General features: G+C 51.4%; 1 protein-coding gene across 7 annotated transcripts in view; it reads left to right on the top strand.

The window, feature by feature from the left end:
- Nucleotides 1–16,284, top strand: part of Pole (DNA polymerase epsilon, catalytic subunit) — a 44,147-nt gene that overhangs the window by 2,643 nt on the left and 25,220 nt on the right. For 6 of the 7 annotated variants that reach the window (XR_002394611.2, XR_002394612.2, XM_021257727.2 and 3 more), the window contains exons 2-24: nucleotides 407–548; nucleotides 1,238–1,318; nucleotides 1,710–1,754; nucleotides 1,938–2,030; nucleotides 2,352–2,506; nucleotides 4,831–4,972; nucleotides 5,062–5,142; nucleotides 6,141–6,248; nucleotides 6,585–6,695; nucleotides 6,926–7,011; nucleotides 7,436–7,555; nucleotides 8,980–9,112; nucleotides 9,308–9,421; nucleotides 9,698–9,910; nucleotides 10,152–10,259; nucleotides 10,431–10,559; nucleotides 10,655–10,757; nucleotides 10,844–10,990; nucleotides 11,317–11,462; nucleotides 12,965–13,113; nucleotides 14,158–14,250; nucleotides 14,393–14,537; nucleotides 15,978–16,135. Coding sequence is in view for 5 of the 7 variants with exons in the window: in XM_021257727.2 (XP_021113386.2) it covers nucleotides 407–548; nucleotides 1,238–1,318; nucleotides 1,710–1,754; nucleotides 1,938–2,030; nucleotides 2,352–2,506; nucleotides 4,831–4,972; nucleotides 5,062–5,142; nucleotides 6,141–6,248; nucleotides 6,585–6,695; nucleotides 6,926–7,011; nucleotides 7,436–7,555; nucleotides 8,980–9,112; nucleotides 9,308–9,421; nucleotides 9,698–9,910; nucleotides 10,152–10,259; nucleotides 10,431–10,559; nucleotides 10,655–10,757; nucleotides 10,844–10,990; nucleotides 11,317–11,462; nucleotides 12,965–13,113; nucleotides 14,158–14,250; nucleotides 14,393–14,537; nucleotides 15,978–16,135 (2,802 nt within the window). In the remaining 2 variants the exon portion in view is untranslated. Of the gene's footprint in view, nucleotides 1–406; nucleotides 549–1,237; nucleotides 1,319–1,709; nucleotides 1,755–1,937; nucleotides 2,031–2,351; nucleotides 2,507–4,830; nucleotides 4,973–5,061; nucleotides 5,143–5,185; nucleotides 5,336–6,140; nucleotides 6,249–6,584; nucleotides 6,696–6,925; nucleotides 7,012–7,435; nucleotides 7,556–8,979; nucleotides 9,113–9,307; nucleotides 9,422–9,697; nucleotides 9,911–10,151; nucleotides 10,260–10,430; nucleotides 10,560–10,654; nucleotides 10,758–10,843; nucleotides 10,991–11,316; nucleotides 11,463–12,964; nucleotides 13,114–14,157; nucleotides 14,251–14,392; nucleotides 14,538–15,977; nucleotides 16,136–16,284 lie in introns of those variants that run through there. The other variant, XM_087198440.1, reaches the window with a different exon arrangement.

Raw genomic sequence — 16,284 nt, 5'->3', positions numbered from 1 at the left:
AATGCCCAGGAATGCAGTGCTGGCTTTTGTGTATTTTTATCATCCCATGAGACATGGTTGCTGGTTGGTTAATGTTCTAGTTACAGTTTCTGAGGAGCCTGCCTCACCTGCACTTTTTCCGTAAATCCTGTTATGTCACTGGGTTTTGGCCAATCTCGAGGTTTTTGGGGTTTTGTTTTTGTTTTTTCCTGGCACCAGGGGTCGAACTTAGGACCTTGTGCTTTCGAGGCAGGTGTGGTGCCACTGAACTAAATCCCCGGCCCTGATTTCAAGGTTTTAAGGAATGTGTATGCCATGCCATATTAGAGACACTGACGCTAGTCTTAAGGCACACTTCCACTAGGGTTAAGGCTGTGGGGTTGGTGGTGTCACGGGTGGTGAACCTAAGCTCCCCTCTCTCCATCAGGGATGATGGCCCTTCTTCCTCAGTCTCCGCACTCAAGCGCCTGGAGCGGAGTCAGTGGATGGACAAGATGGACCTGCGATTTGGCTTTGAGAGGCTAAAGGCACCTGATGAGAAGACTGGCTGGCTCATCAACATGCACCCTGTAAGCACCTGTGCTTTCTGAGCCTCTGCTCTGTCCCAGTGGCTGCACCCCTTCCCGTAACACGGTCCTCACCTGAAGAGTAGGTGACAGGCTGGGGGTTGGTTTGTTGTTTTGGGTTTTTTTTGGTAGCAGGGATCAAACTCAGGACTTCACACTTGCCAGGCAGGTGCTGTGCTGCTGGGCTAAATCCTCGGCCCGGTTGGGGGTTATCTGAAGAGTATGTGTTGTCTAGGTGGTGCAGGTGGAAGATGATTCTTCGTAGCTCTCCTTCTTTGCTCTTAAACATCCTTGAGGGCCACAAAGTGGCCATTATGAAAAGACTAAGATGAGGGTCATCTCTGTGGGCCATTGGAAGTTTTTTTTAAAAAGCTTCCAGGGGTCACAAAGGAAAACTTCAGAGAAGCCTATATTGGGAGCTGTTACTATCCAGTACTTGTGAATGAGGCGGTGTGGGGGTAGCATTAAGAGCAGATTGTTGTTTTGTTGTTGTTGTTGTTGTTTTTGTACTGGAGATCGAACTCGGGACCTTGCGCTTGTGCAACAGGCACGAGAACCACTGAGCTAAACCACCGGCAGGAGCAGATTGGAGGGTTTGCTTTAGTGTTCAGTTTCCCAAGACTAGCCATCCATGGCTCCTGGGCTTGTAGAGAATTGTCTGTCCATGTCTATGTCGCCTGGTTCTCTTGCAGACCGAGATTTTAGATGAAGATAAACGCTTAGTCAGTGCTGTAGATTACTACTTTATTCAAGACGATGGCAGCAGGTTTAAGGTAAGCACTGACCTCCAGAAGCTAAACTTCACTTCTGAGGAGCAGTTGTCGGAAATGATGGGCATTCCCTTAGCTTCGCAGCCTTTGGGAAGGGGCTGGGGGCCTCCTACTGTGCAGTTGCCTGCAGCCTGTCTGGAGCAGAGCCCCCAAGAGCCACCTGACTCCCTTGAAGATGTCCTGAGAAAAGTCAGCTCAGGAAGTCAAGCGGAGTTGGCTCTTGAAGAAAATGAAAGCAAAACCAGACTTCCTGAGTGCTTCTCTCTTAAGAGCTGTCCGGGTCCAGGATGCCTTGGATCCAGGCTGCCCATGGGCTGTATCTGCAGATAATCTGTCTTCACTTTTTTTCCCTTTTTTTCTTTCTCATCATCCCTGGTTGGCTTGGTTTTTACAGGTGGCCTTGCCCTACAAGCCGTATTTCTACATTGCAACCAGAAAGGTATGTCTCTCTCTTTTTTTTTTTTTTTTTTGTGCTTTCAGGGCAGGCAGAGGAACCACTGAGCTAAATGCCCGGCCTCTTTCATAGAGTCCGGTCAGGTGACCTGTGCCTAGTTCTGTGGTAGGCTTCTATAGGCTTCATATATTAATAACGAGAAGTCCTTTTATTTTGGTCCTGATTTAGGGTTGTGAGCGGGAAGTTTCATCTTTTGTTTCCAAGAAGTTTCAGGGTAAAATTGCAAAAGTAGAGACGGTCCCCAAGGAGGATCTGGACTTGGTGAGTCCCATCCAGACCTGCGGCAATGAGGCCAGTGTGCACTGCCCATGGCGGCTGGGTTGGAAGAGGGAGGAAGGTCATTTACTGGGTGGGGCAGTCTGCATGATGGGGATGCTGCTTGTTTTCAGAGCTCTCCTCAGGGAACTCTGGTCCCATTGGTTGGTGCCACTTGCAGAAGTGGACAAGGTGCTTTGATGCTACTACTTTGATGTGTGTGTGTGTGTGTGTGTGTGTGTTTACCTGTGAGTTTTTACTCTCTTGTCTGCTCTCACTACATCGTCCTATATTTCGAACTTATAGCATAGTCTCTCCACTTTACAGCCAAATCACTTAGTGGGTCTGAAGCGAAGTTACATCAAATTGTCCTTCCACACTGTGGAGGATCTTGTCAAGGTGAGGAAAGAGGTTTCTCCTGCTGTGAAGAAGAACCGGGAGCAAGACCATGCCAGCGATACATACACATCTATGCTCTCCAGGTAAGCTCTTTGGGAGCAGAGCATCAGCTGGTCCAGCATGGCAGGATAGATAAGAGGTGGGGAGACCATGGTGAGTTGCCCTAGTGATTGTTCTGTCCCATGTGGAAACACTTGAGCAATTGGGTAAAGTTGCTCAGTGCCTTCCTATGTTTTGTTTTAACTCTCTCCTTCCATATGTAGGGAAGTTGGTTCATGGCTCTAAAATTGAGTTGATTTTTTTTTTTTTTGAAACTCACTATGTAGTTCAGGCTGGCCTTGAATATAGCCCAGGGATGTCCTCAACTTGTCAACTTGTGGCAGTCCTCCTGCCTCAGCTTCTTGAGTGCTGAGATTACAGGCATGCACCACCACACCTAGCTGAGTTGCTTTTAACAATATGGATATTTTGGGCTGGGCATGTAGCTCAGTGACGCTGGGCCTGCCTGGCAAGCACAAGGTCCTGAGTTTGATCCCTGGTACCACAAAAAAACCCTAAAACGACATTTTGGAGAGATCCCTCATCCAGCACTCTAACAAATTGACTTACATAGCATATCTTCCCTGGAGAAATTTGGGTGTGATACAGAGAAGGCTAGGTACAGAGCACCCAAGCACGGTTAATCAAATGTTGAGATGTCAACAGTAACAGGAAGCAGGTCAGTTGCACAGGCAGCAGCTGCGGGAAACTGACATCTGGAAGTCCCGTGTTAGAGGTTTAATAGCTTCATGTAGAAGTTGGCTGCAGCATGGGTTTCAGATGCCTGCACCCCGGAGGAATGAGAGCCTATAGTCCCACGGAAGTACCGCCTATTGCATTTGCCACATCTCCTAAGCTGACCCCAGTTACCCTGCGCATGATTATGCTGGGAAGAGCAAGGCCCCCCACTGCAGAAGCTTTTCCAGAAACCCAATGGGGCACTGTCCACCTGTCTCGGGGCCTGCCTGGCCAAATGCTTTCCAGACCACCATGGTGCTGGCTGTGGAAGGACTCCCTGCTGCCTCAGCACCCTCTACCCAGCTGCACAGCCAGAAACCAGAGTAAGGCTGCAGAGGACGCATTGGCTTTTTGGCATAAAAAAGCTCTTTGAATTTTCTTTTTTTTTTTCCATTTGGATGGTCTACTTAACATTTTTACAAAAAAATATGAAGCGTTTTGGTTTATGAAATGCATATGGCCTGTTCGCTGTGAAAGCAGTTTGACTGTTAAAACAGTTGTTTAAAGAAATGACACTGCGCTCAAGTTTTGGTCTCCTGATTTCCCTGGAGGCACTGGATGAAGGTTGCTCATTAATGTGTCTATGCTGATGCCCTCGGGGCTGAGGTTGCATTCTTAAGCATGGAGTGCAGAAGCCGTGACTGAAGATCAAGGCCAGGTGTATGAAATGGAAAGTAGGCACCTTGGTGGACTTTCCATCTTGCAGTAAAATGTAAATAAAAATTATTTGCAGCCTGTCTATATTCATAGGGCAGTTTGTTTCAAAAGGTTATGATTTATTTTGACTGGGATAAATACATGAATAAAAATAATAGGAAATAAGAGCTTAAGAAGAGAAAGCTTTGAATAGTTAAGTTTCTATGACTTCAAAAGAAATAACCGCATCCTCCAACAGAAAAGTTCCTGCAGTTTCCCCCCAACCCATCTTCCCACACTGATGTCATAAATTACTTTTCTGAGTAATGTCAGGGGGAGCTGAGCCGTTTCTGGGACTCATTGTCTGCCCTTTTACTCACAGGACCTTGCACTTTCCTGGCCCTGGCCTTTTACTCTTGATAGTCCATTCAGTGTTTGTTCTTGTTTGGCTAATAGTGAATGTTCCAGTGACAGATTTCCTCTTGGATATAAGACTATTATAGAATTCATTGGCATTTGCCAGCCACTTCACTGTGCACCCAGCTGAGACCTCACTTAGCACTCACTGCTCCTGTAAGGTAGGCTGGTTGCTTGCTCCCTCGTTTCTTTGATGAAAAAGCAGGCTCTGCAGGGTGGGCCATGTCTGTCACCATGACACCCTGCACAAGGTCTGTGAGGAGGCGGGATCTGCTGTCCTTGGGCCTGCATGGCATAGCCTCCTGAGGAGCAGAGAGGATGTGGTGTGGAATGGCCATGTTTGTGCCCTTTTCTGGCTGGTGGCAGTGAGTGTGACATGTACCACATCCAGTGCACACGTTTCAAGCACACACTGGATTTTCTTGTCTCTGGCCTGTTGATCAGGTAGCACCCTTGCCCTGATTATCATGCCCACCTCGGTATGGCCTTGTGTTTACTGTATGTGGACTCTTGTCTTCATGTCCCCCAACCCCTAACAGTGTAGTTGAGTAAGTTTCTCTTTCTGTGTATTTCCTAGCGTTCTGCAAGGAGGCAGTGTAATCGCTGATGAAGAGGAAACCTCCAAGAAGATAGCTGACCAACTGGACAACATAGTAGACATGCGGGAGTATGACGTCCCCTACCACATCCGCCTCTCCATCGACCTCAAGATTCATGTGGTGAGGGAAATTCCTAACAGCCAGGACATGATACATTTAAATTCACAGAGAAATAGATATCTTTAGTTAATGCACTGCATGTCCTGCAGGCTCACTGGTACAATGTCAGATACCGAGGAAATGCTTTTCCAGTAGAAATCACCCGCCGAGATGACCTCGTTGAACGACCTGTAAGTACTGCTTGGGTGTCCTCCATCCTACAAGTTCAACTACAAGTTTTCTTTTTTTTTCTTTTTTTTTTTTTTTTTTTTTTGGTACCAGGGATCAAACTTGGGTCCTTGCACTTGCGAGGCAGGCAGCGGAACCACTGAGCTAAATCCCTGGCCCTAACCTACAAGTTTTCTGGAGAGGTCAGGTTAAATGGTGAGGAGAGCATCTGATTCTTGCTTCTTTTTTCTCTAACACTTTCTAAAAAGAATTACAGAATTAGTATTTTTCTCATCAGTTTCTGAACTGAGAATATAATTGCATTTCACACCTGTGTTACCATGACATCAGTAGATTTGAACCTCTGAGGGAATGCTGTGCCTTCCACTTAGGCAGTGGGTAGTGGAGTGACTGATGAAAATGGGTTTATACCTGGAAGGCCTGGGCCGAGGTGTGGCTTCGTGAGTCTGGGAAAGTCCTGATACAGTCTTCTCATTTCCAAGACCATGTCAACTGTGCCACAGGGCTGTAAAGGTCAAAACAAGGCAGTCATTTTAAGGCGCCTCGAGGCGTGTTCTGTAAGGTGCTCTGACAGCTTTGGCCTTTGTCTCTTACGTGTTCGAGTTTCCACGCCATTGGTGAGCTGTGGTATTCTGAGGATAGGTCAGTCAATCTAAGATACTTCTCAGCTCCTCTGGAGCCTTTTAGCTCTTACTTTTAGCAGAGATGAGGGGCAAGTTCTGGGAGTCCAAGGCGGTATCCAGACCTTGGCTGGCTCTTTTTCCCCCAGTAGTCAGGGGGATTGTACCACTGCACTACATCCCCAACCCTTCTTTCTTTCTTCCTTATTTATTTATTTATTTTATTTTGAGACAAGGTCTCCCTAAGTTGCCCAAGCTAGCTTTGAACTCAGGATCCTCCTGCCCTTACCTCCCAGTAGCTGGGATTGCAGGTGTGTGCCACCACTCCTGGCCCTTGGCTTGTTTTGTTGCTGATTCAGGATACATTTTTGTCCCTTCAGGACCCTGTGGTTTTGGCATTTGACATTGAGACAACCAAACTGCCCCTCAAATTTCCTGATGCAGAGACGGACCAGATTATGATGATTTCCTACATGATAGATGGCCAGGTGAGCTGAGTGCCCTGTGGGAAGTCCTCCTGGGATGGGGACCTTGTGTGGTCCCTGCACCAGAGCAGGGTGCACCCTATGGTTAGTATGTGCTGAGGGAACAGTGTGACTGGAGTCCAGGAATGTGAACAAGTTGTTCCGACTGCAGTCACACCACTCCCTCCCTCCTAATAGAAGTCTTGGAAACCTGGGGCTCTTCTGGGGACAATGAGATGCTTTAAGTGGCTGCAGAGTTCTTGGTGATAAGAGCCACCAGACAGTTGTTGGGTAGTGTTGAAAGATGTTTCTCAGCTTTGCTATCTCTGACTTGTGTTGACTGCTAATGACCTTCTTCAGGGCTACCTCATCACCAACAGGGAGATTGTTTCAGAAGATATTGAGGACTTTGAGTTCACCCCCAAGCCAGAATATGAAGGACCCTTCTGTGTCTTCAATGAACCAGATGAGGTAACTGCCTGTGATCGGGAGAAGCTGGGAAGAAGCAGTGTGCTGGCTTTTTAGAGACCTTGGCATCGCTGAATAAGGGCTGCAGCTCAGCCAGCTTCTAGGCGAGACAGTGTGAACTGACCTGAGGGCTAGTCCCAACTCTCTTTCTGAGAGATGTTTCTGGGGGAGATGTTTGGAAGTAGCTGGAAGCAGAGAAGTGACACACTGACTGCTTGATTTGTTGAGCTCAGGTCCATCTGATCCAGAGATGGTTTGAGCACATCCAGGAGACCAAACCCACCATCGTGGTGACCTACAATGGAGACTTTTTTGACTGGTGAGGTTCATGTCCTGTTTGTGGGTAACTAGGAAGTATCAGGGCAGGAGGTAGAAGGAGACCTGTGCCTCATAACTATCAGTGGATTTCTTCTGATGGAGGAGAGGTTGGGGTAAAAGGTTCCAGTTTACTTTGGAATCTCCTGAGAGCCGTCTTCCATGTGTCTGAGGAGGAACAAAGTAAGAAGAAGCAGAGAATAACCCGAAACATGGCATGGTGACACATGCCTGTGATGCCAGCTACTCAGGATGCTGAGGCCGGAGGATTGCAAGTGTGAGCACAACCTGGGCAGTTTAGCGACTTAGTAAGACCCTGTCTCAAGATAAAAAGGGGGCTGTGGATGCAGCTCAGTACGAGACCCTGGGTTCATTCCCCAGTACTAACTTAAAAAAAAAGCAAGACTAACCTGTCTCCTTTGTCCCAGGCCGTTTGTGGAGGCCAGGGCAGCAGCCCATGGCCTGAGCATGTACCAGGAGATAGGATTCCAGAAAGACAGCCAGGGAGAGTACAAAGCACCACAGTGCATCCACATGGACTGCCTCAGGTGAGTACCTGGCCTGTGTGCGAGGCCTGAGTTCTCATGAGATGAGTGGCTGACGGTCGCCCAGGAGGACAATGGTCTCTGAGAAGCAGCTTGGTCCAGAGCACAGCCTCTGGTTCTGTGGGCCCAGGGTGTGCAGGCTCTGACTGCTGCTCATCCTACGCTCAGCCACCACACACTGAGCATCCAGAACAAGACCGGTGGGCTGAGGTCTGCAAGATGAGCAGTCACAGACAAACCACGGCCTGCTGCAGGCTGAGGGGCAAAATGTCAGTGGCTCAGAGGGCCAGAAGGCCCTGGTGTTGGGGCTCAGTAGCCTAAAGTTGGAGAACGGGTATGGATGTGGAAATGCAGAGGCTGGAGAGACCGCTTCTGGCTGGCCTGGAGGTTGGCTGCAGCAGCTGTCACAGGTGCCACAGGGGCAGCAGCAGCCAGTGCTGACATTTCGGCACTGGGGGTAGAGAGGAGTCAGGAGGCTGAGCCTGTTTACAGTGTGCCCACTGGGTGAGATGACCGAAGGCAAGGAGAAGAGAGGCCAGGACTTGGCTCTGGTGAGGTAAGGCATGGTCCTGAGGTGGGTGAATAGGCCAGAGAGGGTGGAGGTGGTTTTTGGCATCTGTGTTGACCTGGAGCCCCCACCCACGTGGAGAGGCCCTTTCTGTGTCCTGGATCAGGAATCTGGTACCTGAGTCTGGGCAAAAGCCCTGGTAGTTGACAAACTCTTAAGATGAGAAGTAGACAGAGAAGGCGCCGGGGATTCAGCTCAGTGGTTCCACCGCCTGCCTCGCAAGGGCAAGGACCCGAGTTTGATCCCCGGTACCAAAAAAAAAGTAAACAGAGAAGAGGTGTGAGGAGCTGCGGGGAGGGGCTGCAGGGCTCACAGAGGCAGAAGCCGGGAGGCGGAGCCTGGCCGTGGCACCAGGCAGCTGCAGCACCAAGGAGCGTGTGGGGCCACAGAGACTCCGAAGACCGCAGAGTGTGGAGGAAGTGGGGCTCCTAGAGGCGGGAGGTCCAGCTGTGTCCATGCTGAGGGACTGGTGTGAGGAGATGAGCCTGCAGAGCAGAAGGGGCTCCCAGGGCTGCAGAGGGAGCTTGGGTGGGGCAATGGGAGGAGGAACGAAAGGAGCCCTGTGGGGTGCCCAGAACAAGGCGAGGGGTGCAGAGAGGGCCCTTTCCATCTCTGACTAAAGGCTGAGTTTTTGCTGAGGTGGGAGGTAAGTAGAGGCCCGAGGACACCCTGGCATTTCTTCATATCTTGGGGTCCACCTGTGAGAGTAGCTCCAGGGGAATTGTTCCGTGAGGCCTGCCCTGGGCGAGGGAGTCAGTATCCTGGGTGCTGTCAGGACCCTCCTTCCCTCTGTGTTGTACCATTTTGGCAGCCTTCGTGTTAGAGTCATGTCTAGCATTTGTTCTCCTTCCCTTCCCAGGTGGGTGAAGAGGGACAGCTACCTCCCTGTGGGTAGTCATAACCTCAAGGCAGCTGCCAAAGCCAAGCTTGGCTACGACCCTGTGGAGCTAGACCCAGAGGACATGTGCCGGATGGCCACTGAGCAGCCACAGGCACGTGAGCCATGTTCCTACTCTGCAGGCAGTCTCCAGGTCCTGTGGGCTGCAGCAAAGAAGCAGGGCACCTGGGCTCACATGCCAGCTGACCGCTGCCTGCTGTGGGCTCGGCCCCTCACTGCACTTCGCCTCTAGGCCTCCTGCTCTGCAGGACCTTGGGTCCTGACAGCTGAGCTCTGGTTCTCTCCACAGGCTCTGGCCACATACTCAGTGTCAGATGCGGTTGCCACTTACTACTTGTACATGAAGTATGTCCACCCGTTCATCTTTGCCTTGTGCACCATCATCCCCATGGAGCCCGATGAGGTCAGCACTCCCCTGCTTCTCTGTAAGGCCCTGCTGTCTCAGCATCCCGCTGCTCAGAGCTGGTTGGTCCTGGGGGCTAGTGGTGAAGGTGGTGTAGGACTTTGGTGAATGATGTCACTGATGTCCTTCAGCAAGCTTGGGGCCCTGCTATGCCAGCGACCATGGCAGGCGAGGTCAGCAGCCACATCCAGGGGCCTTTCTAGTAGGTCCTGGACTCAGCCAGGCAATCAGGACAGAGGCTTGTGGGGGCATAGCTGGACATGGTGTCTCCTGCAGGTGCTGCGGAAGGGCTCTGGCACACTGTGTGAGGCCTTGCTGATGGTGCAGGCCTTCCACGCTAACATCATCTTCCCCAACAAGCAAGAGCAAGAGTTCAACAAGCTGACAGATGACGGCCACGTGCTGGATGCTGAGACCTACGTGGGGGGCCACGTGGAGGCACTGGAGTCCGGCGTATTTCGCAGTGACATCCCCTGCCGGTTTAGGATGGTGCGCTCCCCAGGGCCTTCCTGGGTGTCCGCTTCTGTTCTTGCTCGTGGTCTGTGGCCCAGGCCCAAGGAGGGCAGGGCTCTGCCCGGGGCTCCTGAGCCTGCAGTGCTTTCTGTCGTGTCCTGCCCTCTGCATGGGATGTGCCGGGCTCTGCGTGCACTCACGGTTACAGCATCTCACCTGTGGCAGGTCAGTGTAGGTGCAGTTTCTGACTTGTGTTCTCTTGTGTCACTTGCCCTAGAATCCGGCTGCCTTTGACTTCCTGCTGCAAAGGGTTGAGAAGACCATGCGCCATGCCATTGAAGAGGAGGAGAAGGTACCGCTGGAGCAGGCCACCAACTTTCAAGAGGTGATTGTCTAGGGCCAAGGTGGTCCATGCTGGGCTCTGTTCTTTCTCCAAAGCCTCGGGGCCTGGTGGCTGCCCTTCCATTGCTAGGCCCTCGTTGCTGTTGTGGTGACTGTCCAGTGGTTCAGGTTTTACCGAAACCGCCAGTGTCCCTTCATTCCCCTTTCTCTTCAGGTGTGTGAGCAGATTAAGACCAAGCTTACCTCCCTGAAAGATGTTCCTAACCGAATTGAGTGTCCTCTGATCTACCACCTGGATGTGGGGGCCATGTACCCCAACATCATCCTGACGAACCGCCTGCAGGTGAGACTGCTCTTCCCACAGCAGAGCTGGAGTTGTGTGCAGATCCTGTTGATTCCTGGCTCTCACTCTCCTCCCCTCCTTCCTCTCCCTCTCAGCCCTCTGCCATGGTAGATGAGGCCACCTGTGCCGCCTGTGATTTCAACAGGCCTGGGGCAAACTGCCAGAGGAAGATGGCCTGGCAGTGGAGAGGCGAGTTCAGTGAGTGTTGGTCCCAGAGGACCCTGGGCGGGGTGGGGGCCCAGGCAGTGTCTCCACTGGAACCTCTCACATGACTTCCCTCCCAGTGCCAGCCAGCCGCAGCGAGTACCATCGGATCCAGCACCAGCTGGAATCAGAGAAGTTTCCCCCACTGTTCCCAGAGGGGCCAGCCCGGGCCTTCCATGAGCTGTCCCGAGAGGAGCAAGCCAAATACGAGAAGCGAAGGCTAGCAGGTAAGCACCCAGGCAGCAGCTTTTCAGCCCACAGCTCTTTCCTGCCCACAGGTGCTGACACACCGAAGCCAGAGGTTCCCTTTGAGTCCTTCCTCCTTTCTCCTTTGGCAGGTGCTCAGAAAGCTCTCTCTCTCTGCAGTCTCAGTGTCTTTGCCTGTTCATACCCAGGGCCACCCTGCCTTACTATGATGAACTCGAAGCCTACCTGGGTTTTCTGTTCCTTGGTGTTAACTTAGAATACGGCTCCTCTGCATCCCTGTGTCCCGACTTGTTCATCTGTGTTGGGACAATCTCTCATTCTTGCCTCACCGCTTAACTGTGCATAGATTACTGCCGCAAAGCTTACAAGAAGATCCACGTCACCAAGGTGGAGGAGCGCCTCACCACTATCTGCCAGCGGGAAAACTCCTTCTATGTGGACACAGTGCGCGCCTTCCGAGACAGGCGGTACGAGTTCAAAGGGCTGCACAAGGTGAGGCTGGAGGGGCCCTGAGAGATGGCTCTGACGAGTCTGAAGTGGGGGCCTGCATTTGGCTGTGTCTAGACGTCCTCATCCGCCCACTGGCATGTGTTCTTTGGACTCTTCTGAGCTGACTCAGACAGTAAATGAGGGGTGGACAAGTTGAATGGCTCGGAAGGAGGTAGGTGTCATCCACCCTGGCTGGAGGCTGGGAACTAGCCTGAGCATTGTTTCTGAAGTAATTATTGAGAGCAGTGGTCTGTAGACTGCAGTGGGCCTTTCGTGTGTTGATAACTGTGGGAAGTGAGTGAGTGGTTCTGACAGACTGCATCCACATGCACGAATAACTGTCTGGCCTGGCCTTCTGGTTTGCTGACCTCTGATTTAGAGGAGCTTCTCACGCACTTCTGGTGGGAACAAGGCAACTATGTGACAACTCTCAGTTGTATCAGGAGCTGATAGTTTTATGTTAAAATCAAATGATTTCTGCAATACCTCCTGCTTCTCAGCCTGGAAAGGTCCCCTGCTGGGGTCTCCTTGAATCCCGTGCTGCACTGATATCACTGTATCTCTGCTCTTACCAACTTTCTCTTCTCACAGTGGCAAGGTGTGTTTTTTGTTTTGTTTTGTTTTTTTGAGACAGATTCTCACTTTGTAGTCCAGGTTGGACTCAAACTCATGGCAGTTCTCCTGCCTCGGCCTCCCGAGTGCTGAAATTATAGGCATGCGCCACCATGCCTGGTTGTGCCAAGGTGTTCATAACATTGAATTTAATGTTTTAAATGTACAGTTCAGCTGAGCAAGGTGACACAGGCCTGTAATCCCAGCACTTGGGAGGCTGAGGTAGGAGGATTGCTGTGAATTCGAGGCCAGCTGGGGTAGCATAGAGAGTTCAAGGCCAACCTGGACTATGCAGCAAGACTGTCTCAAAGGTGGGGGGAGTTCAGTGGTTTTAAGGATATTCACATTGTGCAGTGGTCACCACCATCTTCAAGTCTTCGTCTTCCCAGACTGAAGCTCTCCTCTCCTGCCCCACCATTCTCCTTGTATCTGAATTCAGCTCCTCTAGGTGCCTCAGACAGGAGGCATCTGTGACTGGCCTTCTCACTTGGTATAATGTTTGCATGTCCCTTCCTCCATCGGTGGACGATTCTACTCTTGGCTACTGTGCGTAATCTGTGAACTCAGTGTCATGGCTACAGAGGAGACCCTGAATGTGTGGGAGATGTCTGGAGGCCTTGGGTCCCACTGCTGCCATTTTCGAATAGATCTGTGGAGAGAGAGATGGACAGACAGGCAGACACATGTGCAGAGAGGGAGTGGTAAGAAAAGTGGAAGGCGAGGAGGAGCAGTAGAGTAAAGGAGATGTGGCTAGATGGTTACAGAAGAACGTATGGTCTTCCGTATCTCTTTCTTTTCCAAGTTTTCTATCACATGTTGGAAACTTGGGCTGTTGGCTTGTAGAGTAGACAGTGGGGGGGAGCCTGGCAATACTCAGACTGGTGTGGTTCCAGGTGTGGAAGAAGAAGCTCTCAGCGGCTGTGGAGGCAGGTGACGCAGCTGAGGTGAAGCGCTGCAAGAACATGGAGGTCCTGTACGACTCGCTACAGCTGGCCCACAAGTGCATCCTCAACTCTTTCTACGGCTACGTCATGCGCAAGGGGTACAGGCACAGGAATGCCGGGGAGTGAGCAGGGCGAGGGCACAGGAATCCCAGTGCCTACAGGCTTGGGGTGGGTGAGCAGGTGGGGTGCTTCTAGCTCAGGGAGTGTTGGAGACAGCTTTGTGTGGCACTGGGAGCCCCAAGGACACGGGGAGCCACACAGGCTGGAGGGGCTGAGCCTCCAGAGAGACACATGCTGCCAGACATCCTAGTCTGTGTGTACTGGGCTGGAGGTACAATCTGTCCATTTCAGCATGTTGACATCACTGAGTGTGGCATCATTTGGTGATGGGAAGGGTCTGGGTGGTTGCTAAGCAACAGTAGATATATTTAGGGATGGTCAGAGGAGTGACCAGTGCAGGGCCTGGAGCCAGCTGATGTGCAGAGTTTTGAAGCTGGGTGGAGACTGTTCTCAGGAAGAGAGTAGGAAGGATGGGAATGAGGCTGTGTGTGCTGCTTGGACTGATCTGGTTGGGGCCTCAGGAAGGCAGGCCAGTGGCTGAGGTGAGGCCTGGCCTCTATGGGTTGGAGCCTGGAGGATGTGAGGGCTATTAGCCTCAGCTCTGGAGAGAAAGAAAGGAGGACTGGGCTCTGAGGTTGGTTTGAGGGTGGATTGTGTTTATCTTCACTTTCTAGCCATGAGACAGAGCCATGTTGAATGCTGCTGGGCAGAGGGTGGAAAGGCTGATGTAGAGAAGGGCAAAACTCAGAGCAAGGAGTCAGGTGGCCCCCTGAGGCCAGAGGTGAGGGTGCGCCCTGGGCTGAGCTGTGAAGAGTGGAGGAGACCTGAGATGGCTGGGGATAGCCTTCAGGTGCTGCTGAGCCTGCAGTGGGCAGCTGATGCCATAGCAGTTTTCCTGAGCTGTGCGGCTCCCTGAAATGGGGCCGGCAGGGCAGAGCCAGAGCCCACCCTAGCTCTGTGCCCCTCCAAGCACATTGGCCATTCCATCATCCCTGCTGAGTGTCCCTCCTTCCATGCTTAATTCCCTGTGGAGGGAGCAGTGCATCAGCCCACCCACCACAGGCCACAACTGTCCCTCCCAGGGCTCGCTGGTACTCCATGGAGATGGCTGGCATTGTCTGCTTCACTGGTGCCAACATCATCACCCAGGCGCGGGAGCTGATTGAGCAGATCGGGTAAGGGCCGAGAAGGCAGCCGTGGGGAGAAGTAGGGGCTGGGAAGATGGAGCCAGTATGGTGTCCAGGGATTTCACACTTGGTTCTTTAGTACATGAGCCTGTGGCCCCATGTCTGAGGCCTGACTCCTCTTTCTCTGAAGGAGGCCCTTAGAACTGGACACGGATGGAATATGGTGTGTGCTGCCAAATAGCTTCCCAGAAAACTTTGTCATTAAGACCACCAACTTGAAGAAGCCCAAGGTGACCGTGTCTTACCCTGGGGCCATGTTGAACATCATGGTCAAGGTGAGTCTGGGCTGCCAGCCGGGGTGCACCTCATCGGGGCAGGGCCTCCTGTCACCTTTCTCTTTCCAGCCTTGTCCCTTAGCAGGCCAGGTTGTCTCCCGGTAGCCTGAGGCCCTGGGTCAGACTGCCGTGGCCAGACGTTCTTTCTCCTTCAGCACAGCACCCACTTTTTGATTTTCCTTTTTTTAAAATTTAATTTAATTTTATCCCATTCCCCCAGCCCTCTCCCTTCCCTATGCACAAAAGCTTTGTTTCCATTTTTTCCTTCTATTTTCACTGTATTTCTTTTCCTTCCTTCCTTTCTCTTTTCCCCTTCTCATTTGAACACTTTCTTCCCAACATCCATTATACATCACAGCCCTTATTTCCACGTTCAGTTTCTCACACCAGAGAAACAGTGCGGTATTCAAACATGTGTGTCCGATTCATTTCACTTAAGAGTATGGTCTCACGGTCCATCCATTTAGCTAGAAATGTCTGAAGCTCATCCTTCTTTTTGGGGGGTTGGTTTTTTTTTTTTTTTTTTTGGTACTGGGGATCGAACTCAGGACCTTGCGCTTGCGAGGCAGGTGGCGGAACCACTGAGCTAAATCCCTGGCGCCCCCCCCCCTTATTTTAAAAAATTTTTTTTGGTATTGGGGATCGAACTCACCACCTTGCACTTGCGAGGCAGGTACGGTGCCACTGAGCTACCAAAGCCTTATTTTTTGAGGCAGATTCTCACTAAGTTAACCAGGCTGGGCTCGATCTTGGGATCCTCCTGCCTCAGTCTCCCAAGTGAGTGAGGTTACAGGTGTGCACCAGCACGCTCTACCCTTCTACTGGAATTATTAGCTGGAATGCTGTGTGGAAATCGTCACTCCCGTTATTCCCTTATTTGTTCATTGGTTCCTTTATTTATATCTGCATGGATTGTGGGTGTTTATTATATCTGGTTTATAATCCAGCTCTATCCTCATGTATTTTGTTTTTCACTTTATTCCCTATTGGCTGCTGGGTCTCCTTCATGTGTGCTCTGTGTGCACCACCATGCCTGACTCTTTGTGTTTTGTACTCTTGTTTGGGAGCACTTTTCCTGCATCCTGGCACTGTGCGGCACTCCAGCATTGTATTTTCCTTGCTCGGGTCCTGAAGTTGGGTGGTTCTCCAAGGAGCTGCGCTCCCCACCTAAAGCCCCGGCCACTCCTGGAATGATGTTGGTGCAGCACTTTTGCCTTTTCCAGAAGGTTGTACACATGGGTGCTTAGAGTGTGTAGCCTGGGCTTGGCCGAATGCACCTAAGACAGCACGCTGCTGCATGTATCGGTTTCCTTTCTGCTGCCGGGTTGTATTTGATGTTGGGGAGCCTCCACCTGCTGGCTCGCCCACTCCTGAGGGCTGAAGGGGGTTCCCAGGGTGGGCCTGTGTGAGTGAAGCTGCCCCTTCTCGCTCGCTTCTCAGGAAGGCTTCACCAATGACCAGTACCAGGAGCTGGCTGAGCCTTCTTCGCTCACCTATGTCACCCGCTCGGAGAATAGCATCTTTTTCGAGGTTGATGGACCCTACCTTGCCATGATCCTTCCAGCCTCCAAGGAAGAAGGCAAGAAACTGAAGAAGAGGTAGGGATTGCACAACCTGTGCCTTGCAAAGGATATCATTGATACGAATCGGACCTAACAGCCCAGCAGGAGGAGGGGTCCAGAGCCAGGATGGACAGACCTGATGTTTTTTATTTCTTCATTTTACTGATTAGACAGGAAACAGGAAG

The sequence above is a fragment of the Heterocephalus glaber genome, unplaced genomic scaffold, assembly GCF_053883595.1.
Source record: "Heterocephalus glaber isolate CG9 unplaced genomic scaffold, H.glaber_assembly_v1.0 deba00001687, whole genome shotgun sequence".
Taxonomy (NCBI): domain Eukaryota; kingdom Metazoa; phylum Chordata; class Mammalia; order Rodentia; family Bathyergidae; genus Heterocephalus; species Heterocephalus glaber.
Note: the sequence above shows the minus strand (reverse complement) of the source record. Positions and strands in the feature narration are given on the sequence as shown.